Below are 19595 nucleotides of genomic sequence, written 5' to 3' on the forward strand. Positions count from 1 at the left end.
GTAAGATTCAGTGGACAGGAGTTGAGAAAGAAAGGGAGAAAAGGGGATTGGAGTTGGGTGGTGGGAGGAAGCAGACTGGTCACTTGTCCTCTCAAATCCCTAAACAAAGGTAGATATTCTTTTTCAGTTTTCAGCTGACTCTGGTCACAGATAGAACACATTTGGCTGCAGTGACAAGGAGCACATTCAGTGTAGTAGAAGTTGGTATTTGGAGTAACATCTGGTTTTAAAATGGAAAACCTCTCTTATTCAAAAAAGAAATTCATTGACTATTTACTTGGAATTTGCTGCTGATTATATACCTAGTATCTATGTAGAAAACTTGACATAAACACAAACAAAAATAATGAAATATCAGTTTTTATCCCATCTCAGAAATATTTCTGTGTGTAACTTTTCAGTAAAATTGGAAAAAAAAAAAAGAAAAAACTTTGAAAGTCATTCAGTCTCATCTGATTCTTTGCAACTCTGAGGACTATGGCCCTCCAGGATCCTCTGTCCATGGAATTCTCCAGGCAGGAACACTGAAGCAGATAGCCATTCTCTTCTCCAGGGGATCTTCCTGACCCCAGAATGAAACCCATGTCTCCTGCATCACAGGCAGTTTCTTTACTGTCAGAGCCACCAGGGAAGCCCTAACTTTTCAGGAAATCTCTGTGTATGTTTGGTTTGTGTGCCCATCTTTTTCACCTGGGATAGTTTTGAAATTATATAGTACAATTATTTTTTCTTCTTAGTCACTGTCTTAAAGGTTACCTAGTCTGAAAGAATAGGTCTTCATATTAAAGTTCAGTTCAGTTCAGTTCAGTTGCTCAGTTGTGTCCAGATCTTTGCGACCCCATGAATCACAGCACGCCAGGCCTCCCTGTCTGTCACCAACTCCCAGAGTTCACTCAAACTCACGTCCATCGAGTCAGTGATGCCATCCAGCCATCTCATTCTCTGTCGTCCCCTTCTCCTCCTGCCCTCAATCCCTCCCAGCATCAGAGTCTTTTCCAATGAGTCAACTCTTCACATGAGGTGGCCAAAGTACTGGAGTTTCAGCTTTAGCATCATTCCTTCCAAAGAAATCCCAGGGCTGATCTCCTTCAAAATGGACTGGTTGGATCTCCTTGCAGTCCAAGGGACTCTCAAGAGTCTTCTCCAACACCACAGTTCAAAAGCATCAATTCTTTGGCGCTCAACCTTCTTCACAGTCCAACTCTCACATCCATACATGACCACAGGAAAAACCATAGCCTTGATAGACGGACCTTTGTTGGCAAAGTAGTGTCTCTGCTTTTGAATATGCTATCTAGGTTGGTCATAATTTTCCTTCCAAGTTGTAGAGTTAATTTTTTAAAATATAATTTTCAAATAAAAACAAGCCTTTCCCTGGAAATGATGATTTAGTATACATTAAAATCAGTTGTAGAATTTATTTTTTAAATTATAATCTTCAAATAAAAACAGGTCTTTCCCTGCAAATGATGATCTAGTATATATAAAGTGAATGGGCCTTGGCCATATATAGATCTTTTTTAAGCTCCTCTGATAATTCAGATCCATATCACCAACTGTGAATCAGTGCATTCTAATAGAAAGAAAAAAAATAGCAATGTATTTGCTGTAGTATGAATAGAAAGTCATTTTTAACATAGTATCTGGGTTTGTTGTCATTTTGGGTTTTTTTATTATAAGTATTTTCCTGTATCACCAAATTCCTTTTTATCTTGGTGAAATATACATAGCATGAAATTTATCAGTTTAATCCTTTTTAAGTGTACAATTGCACTCATCTCACATGCTAGTAAAGTAATGCTCAAAATTCTCCAAGCCAGGTTTCAGCAATACGTGAACCATGAACTTAGATGTTCAGGCTGGTTTTAGAAAAGGCAGAGGAACCAGAGGTCAAATTGCCAATATCCGCTGGATCATTGAAAAAGCAAGAGTTCCAGAAAAACATCTATTTCTGCTTTATTGATGATGCCAAAGCCTTTGACTGTGTGGATCACAATAAATTGTAGAAAATTCTTCAAGAGATGGGCATACCAGACCACCTGACCTGCCTCTTGAGAAATCTGTATGCAGGTCAGGATGCAACAATTAGAACTGAACATGGAACAACAGACTGGTTCCAAACAGGAAAAGGAGTACGTCAAGGCTGTATATTGTCACCCTGCTTATTTAACTTATATGCAGAGTACATCATGAGAAACGCTGGGCTGGATGAAGCACAAGCTGGAATCAAGATTGCCGGGAGACATATCAATAACCTCAGATATACAGATAACACCACCCTTATAGCATAAAGTGAAGAGGAACTAAAAAGCCTTTTGATGAAAGTGAAAGAGGAGAGTGAAAAAGTTGGCTTAAAGTTCAACATTCAGAAAACTAAGATCATGGCATCCGGTCCGATCACTTTATGGCAAATGGATGGGGAAACAGTGGCAGACTTTATTTGGGGGGGCTCCAAAATCACTGCAGGTAGTAACTGCAGCCATGAAATTAAAAGATGCTTACTCCTTGGAAGGAAAGTTATGACCAACCTAGACAGCATATTAAAAAGCAGAGACATTACTTTGCCAACAAAGATCCATCTAGTCAAAGCTGTGGTTTTTCCATTAGTTGTGTATGGATGTGAGAGTTGGACTATAAAGAAAGCTAAGTACCAAAGAATTGATGCTTTTGAACTATGATGTTGAAGAAGACTCTTGAGAGTCCCTTGGACAGCAAGGAGATCCAACCAGTCCATCCTAAAGGAGATCAGTTCTGAGTGTTCATTGGAAGGACTGATGTTGAAGCTGAAACTCCAATACTTTGACCATCTGATGCTAAGAGATGAATCATTGGAAAAAACCCTGATGCTGGGAAAGATTGAGGGCAGGAGGAGAAGGGGACAACAGAGGATGAGATGGTTGGGTGGCATCACCGACTCAATGGACATGAGTATGAATAAACTCTGGGAGTTGGTAATGGTCAGGGAAGCCTGGCATGCTGCAGTCCATGGGGTCGCAAAGAGTCAGACACGACTGAGCGACTGAACTGAAGTGTACAATTCAGTGGTATTAAGAAAATTCACACTGTTGTATAATCATTGAAGAGTGAAAGTGTCAGTCACTCAGCCATGTCCAACTCTTTGCAACCCCATGGACTGTAGGCCACCAGGTTCCTCTGTCCATGCAATTCTCCAGGCAAGAATACTGGAGTGGGTAGCCATTCCCTTCTCCAGGGATCTTCCTGACCCAGGGATCAAACTGTGGTCTCCTGCATTACAGGAAGTTTCTTTACCATATGAACCACCTTACCACTATCTATTTCAGAGTTTTTCATCATGGCAAAAAGAAGCTTTACAAATCATGCCTCTCATATCCCCAGCCCCTGGAGAAAAATCATATTTTTAAACATCATTTCATATTAACTACAAAATATTCCTTATATGGATATGCTATAGTTTACCGAACCATTGTTATAACTTTGGACAATTATATCGTTTCCAGATTTTTTCTTTCTAAGACTTACATGAACATTGGGATGGGTGAGTGAATGTGTGTGTGTATGTGTGTTTGTGTATGTTTCTATTTGGTTCTTCTTCATATCTCTTGTTTCTATGCTCAGATGTTCTATTTTTCATTTGTTTCAAGTATATTTGCAATTTCTTATTGGATCATTGTGTAAGAGGTGCTATAAAGTATCACATGATTCCATACTTACATTCATATATATATATATATGTATAATTCATACATAGCATAATAATATATACATTAATTTTATATCCTTGAAATAAACTTAGGGAAGTGAATATATTGGATCACATGTGTAGTATTTTAAAGCTTTAGTGCTCTTAACCAAAAAGACTGATTAAAACTTTGTCTTTATTATTAGAAAGAGAGTTTCATCACATTCTCTGTAAGACCATTTATCATATTTGGTAGATAATTATGTCTAGTAGTTTTAATTTCTCTAAAGCACCTTATTATTAAAGAATTTTTATGTATTTATTAGCCATTTTATTTTGTAAATTACCAGGGTATTTGACTATTTATCTTCTTGAATATTACTGTTCATTTTATCCATTTATTAGGTGAACATATCTGCTGCAGATACTCATAGTTTGTTGATAGTTATTTTCAAAATATAAAGTGTGAATTTAAGTGATAAAATCTTTAACCTTTGGGATTGTTGTCTTTTGTTCTTACCTTAAAAAAATTTTTCCCAAATAGAGAGTCAGTAATCACTTATTTTTTCAGATTTTTATGGTTTAACTTTTTTTTCCATTTAACTCTTACATGTACCTAGAATTGATTTTCAGGTTTTGTATTCAATGAAAAGAAAAACTTTTTCCCACAAATAACTAATGCATTACCAGATATCTATTTATACAAAAAAAAAAATCTTTCCCACTGATATATTTTGTTTTTGTTTTTGTTTTTTTGGTCAAAGTATCATTGATTTACAATGTTGTGTTAATTTCTGCTATATAGCAAAGTGATTCAGTTATGTGTATGTATTATATATCTACCATATAAATACACATGCACACGTTCTTTTTTATATTCTTTTCCATTATGGTTTACCAATAGGATGTTGTTGTTTACCTATCCTATCTATATTAATTTACATCTGCTGATCCCAAACTCCCAATCCATTCCTCTCCCCACCCTCCACCTTGGCAACCACAGTTCTGTTCTCTCTGTCTGTGAGTCTGTTTCTGTTTTCTAGATAGGTTCATTGTATTATGTTTTAGATGCCACCTATGTGATATCATAGGTTTTATGGTATCTGTCTTGCTCTTTCTGACTAGCTTCACTTAGTATGATAATCTCCAGGACAATCCACATTGCTCCAAATGGTATTATTTCATTCTTTTTGTTCTGAGTAGTATTCCACTATATATTATGCACCACATCTTCTTTATCCATTTATCTATTGATGGACGTATAGGTTGTTTCCATGTCTTGACTGTTGTGACTAGTGCTGCTATGAACATAGAAGTGCGTGTATCTTTAGATTAGAGTTTTGTCTGGATATATGCCCAGAAGAGGGATTGCCGGATCATATGGTAATTCTGTTTTCAGTTTTCTAAGGAACCTTACGCTCTTTTCCACAGTGGCTGTAACTTTCCTACTGACTTATGATTGTATCTTCAACCTATCCATCTATGTCAGCAATGTGCTAGCTAGATCTGCATCAAGACTACCTATCCTATTTCAATGATTATCTTTTTATTCTTGTACCAGTGCTACACTGTTATTATAATTTCATTAATTTTCAACTTTTAATTTTTATTGTGAGAAATTTTAAGAATATACAAAAGAGATAAAATTATATAGTCTTGTGTATTCACCAAAAAACATTATTTTAAAAGCATGATTTAGAAAAAGCAAAAATGAAATGGCAAAGAAAAAGGAGAGATTAATAATCCTACCATTACATCTTGTTCACTTATGACTTAGTGTCTATCAATAAAATAAGTATAAACTAATAAGCCCCCTGTAACATGATAAAGGAAAAGCAGTTGTTCTGAGAATACTAGCTAAGGAGAGCCAGTGACACAAGAGCCAGAACAAAGACTATATGAGGTTCTATATGAGGTTCTTATATTCCTGAAAGGCATGGAAAAAAGAAAAGTTGTATAAGAGGCATGTGAGTTCATAAGAAGTGATGAACCTTTTCTTTACATGAAATTCAAAGAGGAATGTTTTATTTAAACAGCATGGAACAAGCGGGCAGTGTCCTCCAAAGTAGGACTGTAGAAGATAACAAAGCAAACTTTAGATTACTTTTTCTCTTCTCAACTTTGGATAAAAACCAAAGCCTGTTTTTAATCACTGTCTTGAGTAAATTTCAACCAAGAGCTAAAATAGTATCATCCAGGTATATAGTTTTTTAAAGATGCTTAGCAAATCTAAGATCTTCAGCCATAAGTTTTTAATTAATGGTACCTATGTCATGACTCAGAGAAGGCAATGACACCCCACTCCAGTACTCTTGTCTGGAGAATCCCATGGATGGAGGAGCCTGGTAGGCTACAGTCCATGGGGTCACTAAGAGTCAGACACGACTGAGCAACTTCACTTTTGCTTTTCACTTTCATGCATTGGAGAAGGAAATGGCAACCTACTCCAGTATTCTTGCCTGGAGAATCCCAGGGATGGGGGAGCCTGTTGGGCTGCCGTCTATGGGGTTGCACAGAGTCGGACACGACTGACGCGACTTAGCAGCAGCAGCACGTCATGACTAAAGGACTGATAAACCTATCATTGTTCTTTTCTTAGGAAAAAGCCACCTTGCTTTTGACTGGTAATTCTCAAATATGGTGTAGGGCTTTTTATGATAGATGTTTAATAGATTTTTTAAAATGCATGGTTTAACAAACTTACGGTCACCAGGGTATAAGCAGGGAGACAGATAAATTGAGAGATTGGGATTGACATATACACTGTACTGTGTATAAAATAGATAACTAAAAAGAACCTGCTCTATAGCACAGGGAAACTTTGTTCAGTACTCTGTAATGGACTATATGGGAAAATAATAATTTTTAAGAGTGGATATATGTATTTCCCATGAAGTGATGGGACCGGATGCCATGATCTTCATTTTCTGAATGTTGAGCATTAAGCCAACTTTTTCACTCTCCACTTTCACTTTCATCAATAGGCTTTTTAGTTCCTCTTCACTTTATGCCATAAGGGTGGTGTCATCTGCATATCTGAGGTTATTGATATTTCTCCCAGCAATCTTGATTCCAGCTTGTGTCTCTTCCAGTCCAGCATTTCTCATGATGTACTCTGCATATAAGTTAAATAAACAGGGCGACAATATACAGCCTTGATGTACTCCTTTTCCTATTTGGAACCAGTCTGTTGTTCCATGTCCAGTTCTAACTGTTGCTTCCTGACCTGCATACAGATTTCTCAAGAGGCAGGTCAGGTGGTCTGGTATTCCTATCTTTCAGAATTTTCCACAGTTTATTGTGATCCACACAATCAAAGGCTTTGGCATAGTCAATAAAGCAGAAATAAATGTTTTTCTGGAACTCTCTTGCTTTTTCCATGATCCAGCGGATGTTGCAGATGGTGACTGCAGCCATGAAATTAAAAGACGCTTACTCCTTGGAAGGAACGTTATGACCAACCTAGATAGCATATTCAAAAGCAGAGACATTACTTTGCCAACAAAGGTCCGTCTAGTCAAGGCTATGGTTTTTCCTGTGGTCACGTATGGATGTGAGAGTTGGACTGTGAAGAAGACTGAGTACCGAAGAATTGATGCTTTTGAGCTGTGGTGTTGGAGAAGACTCTTGAGAGTCCCTTGGACTGCAAGGAGATCCAACCAGTCCATTCTGAAGGAGATCAGCCCTGGGATTTCTTTGGAAGGAATGATGCTAAAGCTGAAACTCCAGTACTTTGGCCACCTCATGAGAAGAGTTGACTCATTGGAAAAGACTCTGATGCTGGCAAGAGGAGAAGGGGACGACAGAGGATGAGATGGCATCACTGACTCGATGGATGTGAGTCTGAGTGAACTCCGGGAGTTGGTGTTGGACAGGGATGCCTGGCATGCTGCGATTCATGGGGTCACAAATAGTCAGACACAAGTGAGCGACTGATCTGATCTGATCTGATCTGATAAATGAAACTATTTTTCTGTACTCCTGAAACTAATACAACATTATAAATCAACTATATCCCACTAAATTTTTTTGAAAATGCATATTTTAAGATTCATGTTCCAGTTAAGATGGAGTAAGTACATTCTATGCTATATCTCCCATTGAACTCAACTGTAAAATATAAGCAGAATGCATGGAGCAGCTATCTGAGGACTCTGAAAAGTAACTAGTACCAGGTAGTTTAGGGAAGGAGACTAGAATTTGAAATGCCACCAGAATAGTTGTGTTAATTATTTTTTTCCCTTTGAACATCACCGTGGCTGAACCCAGTACAACCTGAAACCCCACAGAGAGCCCTGGGGGTACAGAGAGTGCTCCAGAATAAGCCTTCTCCTCCAAACTTGAGAAGAAGGGAAAAGGGACTTATAATGCTGGAGACAGTGTAGAAAATGGTTTTACCTTCTTTTCCTTTTCTTTGTTCATTCCCACCATATTCTGTAGACATTCCCATGATAACAGTGACAAAAAGTGGGCCTAGAGCTAGCAGGAACCAAAACTCTAGGGAAGGGCACCTTTCTCTTCAGTGATGGAAATGTGGTCCCAAGAGAGTGGGACAGTGCTTCCATTGCCTTTGGTTCCTCCTCTGTCCTTTGCCACTTGGGCCTAGAACATGGGTCACAAATGTGCAAGACAGAAAGGGTAACTAAAGCTCAACTCCCAGGCCAGAGGCCAAAAGAAGAACCCAAGGCAAATGAAAGCACCTAGGAGATTGGAGAGGAGAGCTCAAAGAAAAACAAAAACCCATAAAGTGGTTTATGAACACGTGGGCTTCCCCTGAGTTATGTATGCAGGAGTCTGATTCTAATCAGCAGATCGAAGACTTGTGAGAACTGAACTAACTGATAGACCGTGGATAGGGTTCCAGACTAACCACTGAGTGATGCAGATGGGGGACAGATCTTAATAGTACTGTAAAGGCTTTGAAAATTAAAAAGATATTAGAAACAGTGCTCATGGATTGAAATTTGTCGTCTGAACCTAACCAGTTTGATTGCCTGCTAAAACAAAAATATCAATAATTTTCATCAGATTCAAACAAGACATAGAATTTTATAATATAATATTCAAAATACATCCAAATTACTAGCCATACAGAGGATGAGAAAAACCTTAAACTGCATGGAAAAAGCAGTCAACAGACCTCAATACCAAATTGATACACATATTGAAAGTATCTGGCCAAGGCTTTATAGCAACTATTATTATATAATGGCAAGAGTGAACATTTTAGAAACCAGTGAGCTAAAATGGGTGGGAATGGGCAAATTTAATTCAGATGACCAATATATCTACTACTGTGAGCAAGAATCCCCTAGAAGAAATGGAGTAACCCTCATAGTCAACAAAAGAGTCTGAAATGCAGTACTTGGGTGCAGTCTCAAAAATGACAGAATGATCTCAATTCTTTTCCAAGGCAAACCATTCAACATCAGTTGTTAGAGAAATGCAAATTAAAACCTCAATAAAGTATCACTACATATCTATCAGAATGACTAAAATTAAAATAGAGGCAACACCAAATGCTGGAGAACATATACAGAGATAGATCACTTGTATATTTCAGTAAGAATGTAAAATGGTACAGCCATTCTGGAAAATAATTTGGCAGTTTCCCAAAAGATTACTTACTATATTATCCCATTGATTAGAACTCTTGAGATGAGAAACTTATAGAAATGGGGACCAGATTACTGGTAGCCCGAGATGAAGAGGATGGAGGTAGGAGAGAAGTGGGTATGGCTACAAAAGGACAACTTGAGAGATTGCTGTGTTGATGGAAATATTTTGTATCTTGATTGTATCAGTGTCAATATTGTGGTTATGACATTGAACTATGGTTTTACAAGATATTACCATTTGGGGAAACTGAGTAAAAAGTACACTGGACCTCTTCATCCTATTTCTCACAATTGTGTATGAATCTATGATTGTCTCAAAATTTAACATTTTTAGTAGTTTTTTTCTCTGTGTCTTCTAGATGAATGATTTGAAATTCCATGGACTGTTATATCAATGTGTAATTAAGGGTCACTTCATAGTAACCTAGTAAGTGAGTTACTCAAATATTCATTTAAAACCTGATATTCATTATTAAAACTAGATTACTCTGGCTTTTAATTCTGAATTCTTCTAAGAAAGCTGTGTGCCAGACAGGGTTTCACAGAGCTGTGAAGCTCTTGCTGTGTGCATAGGCACCATCTAGTCATTGGAAACCCTGAGCTAAAGGAGTAGAATACATTGTACTGTTATCTTATCAGACTATAATTTTTTATTTCTCCTAGTGGTGTTTTATTTTTAATCTTAAATTACTCTTAGTTTAGCCTCACAATGATTAATTGAATTTGTTGGAGTTGCTTGCTTAACTTGATACTGTATAGAAATTCCTGTCTATATAACTATGTCTAGCCAATAAACTTTTCAATAAGTCGACTTGCATGTATTTTTTGTGTTGTGGATCAAAATGAGTCATCCTTTTCTGAATTGCTAAAACCAACCTATACACAATCCCAAAGAAATTGCTCAGACACTGACCCTTCATTGTTATCAAGGAACTATCTTTCCACTGGAAAGATAGGGTGGATGGGCCAGGAGGTCTTTTGCTCCCCTAACCACCCATGGCAAAAGAAGTGATGAAAGCTTTAGCCTTACACTTGTTTGACTACTAATAGTCCTCACTGAATTTAATAGCAAAAATGTCCAGAGCAGGAGAGCGGGCAAATGCAGGTATTATGTTATTGAATGAAACAAGACCCAGATACATTGAACACCAACTGCATAACAGCAACGGTGGCATTGTTATGAATGTTAATGATTCTGACTTGCGTTAATGTCCCTGTATAAGTCTTCCTACTTCAATCCAAAGATGCACTGTTAAAATCTGTTTTCATTTCTCACAGAACAAAGTGGGCTTTGTACACTTGCTGGTGCCATTTGTGGCAGAGAAGGACTTTCTCGGATTGCTTTGGGATGATGAAGAGCGTGTCTCTCATCCAAAAACTGAAATGATACCTTCAGGTGAGTCCGGAGTCCAAATCCTCAAAGGAGAGATTTAGGAAAGCATGTGAGAGGATCAGGTTTAAACCAAATAATCCCTGAAGAAGAAATTCCATTCAGGTTCTTTCTTTAAAACAGGAAATTAAACAGAGTCATTATAAGGCAAACTCAAGAGAGTGGTAGCACCATCCCTCCCTACTGTTAGTTGCATGAATTTCATTTTGGGTCATCTGTGAATTGAAAACGTGATTTAAATTCGATCCTGGTGACCATAGCTCATTGCACATACAATGATCAGAATTCTAGGCAAAATGCGTCATTTTCAAAACATGTAATATACCTGAAATACAACTCCTTGCATAATTATCAAGATTTAAGTCTCCTGGAGTATTATTTTAAATAGTTCATTAAATTCACCGGCCTATTTCCAAAACTTAGAGCAATTGAGAGAGCTAGCTTACAGAGCATGAATTCTTTCAAGACACTGGTGTAGTTAACATATTTTATTAAAACTACTTGAGGCAAGCCAAAAAGCTGGATTGGTGAAGCAGGCATTGGTTGGCATACTTTACAGATTTTGTTTTTATTTGTCAGTTTCATTAAGTGAATATCAGCAGAATAGCCAACGCAAGACTGAAACCCCACCCAGTAAATAACTCTTGCAGTTGCTCTCAACCAGGCTTTCTCTGCAGCACTGAATTGTATATTGTTCTTTAAGAACACAAGAAGAAAGACTTCATACACATCAGGGCAGAATGTTGGTGAACATTCCTCTTAAAGCATTAATGGGAATGAAAATGTGTTCCCATTTCTCACAGAAAGTAATCTGATTTAATTAATTAACTTAATTAGCATTACTGATTGTATCGGGAGTTTTTTTTTTCCCCCTGTGAGCCAAATGAGGGATTTAGGGGAAACTGGTCAACTCAGTCTTCAGTTGCTTTATTCTAATAGATCAGAGAGTTAAAGTCCTAGAGGTGGGAGAATATTGGCAGATATAGCAGTGCCTGGAATGTTTCAGGAAGAGTAAGAGGGGGCAGTAAAAAGGAGCACAGATGGGTGGGAGGCTGTAGGAGATGAGGCTGGATAACAGGGCCCCACTGCGTCAAGCCTTGCAGCACCAGTATGACGACTTTGTTGTTTTTTTGTTTTTTGTATTTTTTACTCTGAATGAGAAAAGGAACAATCAAAGGCAAGACTTTCCAGCAGAATGGTGACAAGATCTGGAAATGGAAGTAGAATCAGCATCTCTGGAACCCCAGATTCCCAAATGGAAATCAGGGACTGCTGAGGAGGGGGAGGGGAGCAGATGCTGGGGAGACAGCCAACAATGTGTACAGCACACTCAATTTCCCACAGTGAATGATAGAAAATAAAACAAAGCATGCTTTTGAAACCAGGAATACTCACACATGTGTAGCACATACATGCTCAGAGAGAGAGAAAGAGAGAAAAATGTTGCATCCCAAATACCTTTGTAGCCACGACAAAGTGAACAAAGTACAGAAACAGAATTAAAAATCACCGAAGTGCTTTGATCAAAAAAAAATTGTTTTTTTTTAAATTAGGGTCACTTTGAGGAGTTCCCACTCCTCAGGAGTACATCTTCTTAGTTCCATCTGTCCAATGTTTCAGGAAACAGTCTGTTTTGGCAGTTAACTGTGTCTACAATTCTTACATAAAATATGTTAAACATCTGTCCCTGATCAATTTAAATATCACTGCCTTTATTGTGTCTAATGTTGGCCCATCAAAATGTAACTTACAAGAGAAGATTTTTTTCCCCCTACCCAGTCTTAACAACTGCTTCTTTGCAGCATAATCATTCTCTCAGGACTAAACAGGAAATTTTCTAAGTATGACAGTTATTCAGTTTCTTTGTAGACAGGTGACACTAATTTGGGGACCACCTGACTGAATGAATCTGACTCAACCCCTGTTTAAAGATATCTCCACTCCTGTTTGTAGCTGAGAGATAGTTCTTTTTGTCCTCCACTGCAACCCCAAACCCATATTCCATGAAAGAATGAACTTCCATCAATATTAACATACTAACCATTGTGGAATTTCCAGCCAGCCAAAATTCTGATACTCCCAAGGCAGCCCCTTAGGAAAGGTTCTCTATACACATGGCACCATGAATACTGCCCCATTATTGAGTGTCTACTGTATGCCTGGTCCTGGCTGAGCCCTTCACATACAGTAATCCAGCTTCACCCCTTACAGGCGTGCGACCTTGCATAATGTACTTAATCTTTCTGAGCCCCAGATTCCTCCTCCTCAGTAAAATGGTCTTGTTGTAAGAAGTAAATAAATAAATCCATGTGAAGTACTTAGAACAGTACCTGACACATCATACACACTAAATGTGTAGCCTTTGAATTATCTAATTTAATAATCTTCACAACAGGGTTATGAAATAATAGTGTTATCTTCCCTACCTTACTGAGCTGAGCACCGAAAAATAGATGCTTTTGAACCATGATGTTTGAGAAGACTCTTGAGAGTCCCTTGGACTGCAGGGAGATCCAACCAGTCCATCTTAAAGGAAATCAGTCCTTAATATGCACTGGAAGAACTGATGCTGAAGCTGAAACTCCAACACTTTGGCCTCCTGATGTGATGAACTGACTCATTGGAAAACACCCTGATGCTGGGAAAGATTGAAGGCAGGAGGAGAAGGGGACGACAGAGAATGAGATGGTTGGATGGCATCACTGACTCAGTGGACATGAGTTTGAGTAAATTCTGGGAGCTGGTGATGGACAGGGAGGCCTGGCATGCTGCAGTCCATGGGGTTGCAAAGAGTCAGACATGACTGAGCAACTGAACTGAACTGAACACTTTACTGATTGAGGGTCAGAAGAGATAAAGACAATAGCAATGATCATTAATAATAATTGGGCTATGCAGGTTATATACATTATCACTATTCTCATTGGGGAACCAGCCTCAAAGAGATTAATGTCACTTGGCTGGATTGATGGAGCCAAATTTCAAACCAAAGTTGTCTGATAGGAATATCTATATTCTTCCCATTACACCAAGCTACCTCCCTCCTTGAGGCTGAGTGAATGAATATGTGCACGCATGCTCAGTAGTGCCCAAGTCTTTGCGATCCCATCGACTGTAGACTGCCAGGCTCCTTTGTCCATGGAATTTTCCAGACAAGAATACTAGAATGGGTTGCCATTACCTTCTCCAGGTGATCTTCCCAATCCAGGGATCGAAAACACATCTCTTGTGTCTCCTGCATTGCCAGGCAGATCCTTTTATCTCTGTGCCACCGTGGAGGCCCTCCTCCTTGAGAGTTTGGTCTAAATAGTAGAAATCACATTTCAGTGAAATTTTTACCAAATTGGCCAGTGGGTTTTGAATAGCTTGTGTTCTTCACTTGACCAAATCAGTAAGCTTGGCGTTTCAAGATTATGATTTTTTTAATTTCTTTACTTAAGTGGTATCTTTTTTTCCAGTGCTATGCTTTTTTCCTATTTCTTCTCTTAGTTAAAAAGTTAAAGTGATTTTAAAAGTAGGCTTTAAGTGCATCTCTTGATATTAAAGCCTGTCTCAGGAAATGACTTTGCAGGGGAGGGTGGGGAGGTGTGCCCATATGGATTGAACAAAGGCAGGCCCTGCAGCACCAGAGCCAGTGTTGTCTTACTTAAGCAACAAGTTTCAAAACAAGCAGAATATTGATGCAGGCCTGAGTAAGAATCAAGTTTCTTACAGTGACGTTCAGACATGATTCTGCATTAAATTCCTTTGTTTGGTAATTAAGAAAGGTAAAGATTGCTGGGCAGGACTGGCTGAATTCAGAGATTTGGAGGTCAGAGCCAGCCATCCACAGTGTAATAAGTACACCCTGGGGTCCACAGGCACAGTACAAGTTGGAACATCTCATTTTCATATATGACTTTTTCTGATCCTCATTGTAGAACCGGCATCCAGAATCAGATTGGAGCTCTTTACAAATAAGAAGTGAGACAATAGGAAATCTCTTACAACCAGCCAGTCAAGGAGAGTCTGAGAACAGAGAGGATGGGAAATTTTAGTCAGGAGAGACCAAGCCTCTCTCATGCTCTAATCCTTTTAAGCTCAGTTAATGTGAGAAATCCAAGCCTATAAACTCAATGGCCCAGAGACCCCAACATGTAGGTCTTTTCCCCCTCTACACCCCCACCTGCTTAGTCACAAGGTGGAGATGTTATGGTAGAGGAGAAATCTTGGACTTCCTCTCAGCCTGCATGATGCTGTTAATCCAACTTTACAACACCGTGAACCTCAGATGACATTTGTATATCCTGTTCCTGGTTAGAACCAAGCTCCTCAGTGAGATGGTAGGGACGGCAGGGGAAATAAAAATCATACTAATGGCCCAACTACTGAGGACTTAGGAGGGGGCCTCTTTAGCCCAACACTTAATGTGTAGCATCTCATTTGATCTTCACAACCAAAGAGGTAGGTCCTCTTTTATCCCCATTTTGTAGATGAGGCAACAGAGGCACAGAGAGGTTGAGTGATTTACCAGGAGTGTTCAGTAGGACAGAGGCATGATACTGTATCCTAACTGCTCTGCTCAGCAGTCTCAGAGATTTGGTCCCAGTTAGTCAAGGCTCCCATATGCTCGTAGCCAACCAATTAATTCAGTTAGATACACTTATGTGGAAAACAACAACAAAAAGGGAGTATGTTATTGCCCACATGCCTTTGATGTTTGATTATGGCTATGACTGGGTCTCAGTTGAAACTGATCAGCAGCGTCTGAAAAACAAACAGGTCACAATCTGGTAATGACTGATTGTTTCAGTTTATAGGGATCCTAGGCTTTTTTCTGGGATGGGGACAAACCCAACACAGTGACAGCCGGTTCTACTCTGTGTTGTTAAAAGCAGTTGACGTCTGTAGGGTAGTCACCATGTGCCAAGCACTGATTTGGAATTTTCCATACATTTTCTCATTTAACCACCACAGTAATCCCAGCCAGTACAATGGTACCTTCTGTGAACCCACTTTCCAGGTGAGATGAGTGATGTACAGAGTGAATTTAGGCTTCAAAGTAGAATCTGTGTGACCTCAGAGCCTGAGATATCCCTGTATTAGTCAAAATTTTCCAAAGAAACAGAGCCTCTAGGACACGTATAAATATATATGAGATTTGTTACAGGAATTGGCTAATGCAGTTACAGATACTGTGAAGTCCCCCAATTTTGCCACCTATAGTCGAGATCAGGGAGCTGGTGGTGTAAGTCAGCCCGAGTTCAAAGGCTCAAGAACCAGGAGGGCCAGTGGTTTAAGTCCCTGTCTTAGTCTGAAGGTCTAAGAACCAGGAACACCAGTGTCCAAGGGCAGAAGATGGATGTCTCAGCTCAAGCTAAGGAAGAGCGTATCTGCCCTTACTTTGCTCTTTTGTTCTACTCAAGTCCTAACAAATTGGATGATGTCCACCCCTAGTGGTGAGGGCCATCTTTACTCCACTTACAGATTCAAATGTTAATCTCTTCCTGAAGCTCCCTCACAGAGACACCCAGAGATAATGTTTTACCGGTGATCCATGTATCCTTTAGTCCAGTCAGTTCAGTTCAGTTCAGTCACTCAGTCGTGTCCAACTCTTTGCAGCCCCATGGATTGCAGCACACCAGGCTCCCCTGTCCTTCACTGTTTCCCGGAGTTTGCTTAGATTCATGTCCATTGAGTCGGTGATGCTATCTAACCATCTCTTCTTCTGCCGCCCACTTCTCCTTTTGCTTTCAATCTTTCCCAACATCAGGGTCTTTTCCAGTGAGTCTGTTATTCTCATCAGATGGCCAAAGTATTGGAGTTTCAGCTTCAGCATCAGTCCTTCCAGTGAATAGTCAGGACTGATTTCCTTTATGATAGACTGGTTGGATCTCCTTGCAGTCCAAGGGACTCTCAAGAGTCTTCTCCAACACCACAGTTCAAAAGCATCAATTCTTCGGTGCTCAGCTTTCTTTATAGTCCAACTCTCACATCCATACATGACCACTGGAAAAACCATAGCTTTGACTAGACAGACCTTTTTTGGCAAAGTAATGTCTCTGCTTTTTAATATGCTGTCTAGGTCGGTCATAACTTTTCTTCCAAGGAGCAAGCATCTTTTAATTTCATGGCTGCAGTCACCATCTGCAGTGATTTTCAGTTCAGTTCAGTCGCTCAGTCGTGTCCAACTCTTTGTGACCCCATGAATCGCAGCATGCCAGGCCTCCCTATCCATCAGTGATTTTGGAGCCCCCCGAAATAAAGTCTCTCAATGTTTCCACTGTTTCCCTGTCTATTTGCCATGAAGTGATGGGACCGGATGCCATAATCTTCGTTTTCTGAATGTTGAGCTTTAAGCCAACTTTTTCACTCTCCTCTTTCACTTTCATCACGAGGCTCTTTAGTTCTTCTTCACTTTCTGCCATAAGGGTGGTGTCATCTGCATATCTGATATTTCTCCCAGCAGTCTTGATTCCAGCTTGTGCTTCATCCAGTCCAACATTTCTCATGATATACTCTTTATATTTAAATAAGTAGGGTGACAATGTATAGCCTTGATGTACTCCTTTCCCGATTTGGAACCCATCTGTTGTTCCATATCCAGTTCTAACTGTTGCTTTCTGACCTGCATACAGATTTCTCAGGAGGCAGATTAGTGGTCTGGTATTCCTGTCTCTTGAAGAATTTTCCACAGTTAGCCCAGTCAAGGTGACATTTAAAAGTAATCATCACACTTGCCTTTCCAACAGGGAGTAGTTAAGGTAGAGGTCAGTGGGAAGACACAGGAAACTGAAAGTCCAGCTCTAACTTGGCTGTTTTCACACTTAGCAATCCTATGATAGTTCCTTGTCCCAATCTGGACTTCAGTCTTTTCCATTCAGAGCTGGAGATATTGCCCTAATTCAATTACAGGCCACTAATCATTCTTTAAAAGACTTGGAACTTACCATGAGAGAAGCTGAAAGTCTCTTTTTTCTGAAAAACTATATATTATAGGCATTCTGTTGTCATAGAAGCCACATATGAAAAGTCTTAAAGACCTCAGTTGTCCTGTAGAAATGCATATGATCAGATCAGATCAGTTGCTCAGTCGTGTCTGACTCTTTGCGACCCCATGAATCTCAGCACACCAGGCCTCCCTGTCCATTACCAACTCCCGGAGTTCACTGAGACTCACGTCCATCGAGTCAGTGATGCCATCCAACCATCTCATCCTCTGTCGTGCCTTTCTCCTCCTGCCCCCAATCCCTCCCAGCAGCAGAGTCTTTTCCAATGAGTCAACTCTTCACATGAGGTGGCCAAAGTACTGGAGTTTCAGCTTTAGCATCATTCCTTCCAAAGAAATCCCAGGGCTGATCTCCTTCAGAATGGACTGGTTGGATCTCCTTGCAGTCCAAGGGACTCTCAAGAGTCTTCTCCAACACCACAGTTCAAAAGCATCAACTCTTCGGCGCTCAGCCTTCTTCACAGTCCAACTCTCACATCCATACATGACCACAGGAAAAACCATAGCCTTGAGTAGATGAACCTTTGTTGGCAAAGTAATGTCTCTGCTTTTGAATATGCATATGATAGTGATATTCAAATTTGTCTTATAAATAAAATAAAATTCCAGTGTTCCACGAAAAAGCCTTTTCCCTATTCTTGGTGTGAGAACTGCTTCACTTAATAATATTTTTAAATTTATCCCTTCTGACATTAAATTTGACAAGCCTAGGGCTATGTTTCTCAGGGAAAGATCAAAAGCGGGCAGGGGAATAACTTATGTAAGGAACACATTGTGTTCCATTTATCTATTGCTTTTTTAATACAAACAAAATCTTGGCTGGTAAGGGTACCCAGAAGATAGACAAAGTATTGTAAGATGCTTAAAATATGCTGAGAAACAAGTATACCAGTGATAATTAATAAAGCATATCATTGAATAAAACAGGTAGTTTTGATTATAGAAATACAAACAAGACTTAATTAGCAGAGCTTTTCATTACTATCTCTTGGTTGAGGACAGTCAACATTTGGTATATTGCTATCACACCCATGTGCATAATTGCTTAGTTGATTTTGGCCAGACAGACTGGATGGCAGTCAAGATGTACAAACAGTTGAGGGCAGTCACAGTGCTGAAGTTTTTGTATTAATATCATTTCTAGTGAGTCAAAGACAACATGTGTATAAAAATTGAAAATGTTCTGTATTATCAAACCAAGCTTCTCGTAAGAATTGCCTATATATGATGTCTGTATTCCAGCAGTTTCTGTAATTGCATAGGAACGACCCTTCATCCCATGCTTTCCATTACTCCAGGATGCAAGAGGCTGAGTTGCTGAGTCAGCTGCAACCTGGCTTCCTTTGTCATCAATCCACCACATCAGTCACTTAGTATAGAGTTTTCAGTCACCACCATGTTGCCAAAGACAATGGATACATTTTCTTTCCTGTCCTTCTTGACTTCTTTAGTAATTGTTACTCTGTTTTCAGCCCCTCCTCTTTAAGAACACATTCTGTTCTGTGATGCCCCTCTCCTGATTTTCTTTCTGCCCTTGTAGTTACACCTTCTCCATTTCCTTTGCCCTTGTTCCTCCTGCCCACTTGAAATTGGACTTCATTAGTGATCAGACACACTTTCCCCTCCATGAATAATTACTATAAATCTCATACCTGTAACGACTGTAGTGATGCTATAGAGAATGTAAGAATGTAAGAATCCTTTACATTCTTACTGGCAATGCCTTTTGCCATAAGGTCTTGTCACTTGTCTCTTGCATTAGTTTAATGCCTTCCTCATTTTTCTCCTTGCTCCCAATTTGACATCCCCTCTTCAATTTGTTCAGTACTAGTATTTCTGGATTGCAAATGTGATCCCATTTGTTCTTTGTTCTCTGTCCTCTAGACTTCTCTTTACAAAGTCATTTTGACTATAGGTAATTAGGGTAGTTTATAACTT

The 19595-nt window shown here is 39.3% G+C and overlaps 1 protein-coding gene across 10 annotated transcripts in view; it reads left to right on the forward strand.

Annotated features, from left to right (window-relative positions):
- The window catches only part of LOC147348281 (uncharacterized), a 434645-nt gene that overhangs the window by 270004 nt on the left and 145046 nt on the right, over nt 1-19595 (forward strand). For 5 of the 10 annotated variants that reach the window (XM_086366965.1, XM_086366966.1, XM_086366962.1 and 2 more), the window contains exon 4: nt 10558-10675. In XM_086366965.1, the coding sequence (XP_086223091.1) occupies nt 10558-10675 (118 nt within the window). Of the gene's footprint in view, nt 1-9633; nt 9707-10557; nt 10676-11834; nt 12058-19595 lie in introns of those variants that run through there. The other 5 variants (XR_015151353.1, XR_015151354.1, XR_015151352.1 and 2 more) reach the window with 2 other exon arrangements.

This window comes from Bos grunniens, chromosome 22 (genome assembly GCF_055505025.1).
Source record: "Bos grunniens cultivar Pamir isolate PY7600 chromosome 22, Bosgru_T2T1.0, whole genome shotgun sequence".
Classification (NCBI taxonomy): domain Eukaryota; kingdom Metazoa; phylum Chordata; class Mammalia; order Artiodactyla; family Bovidae; genus Bos; species Bos grunniens.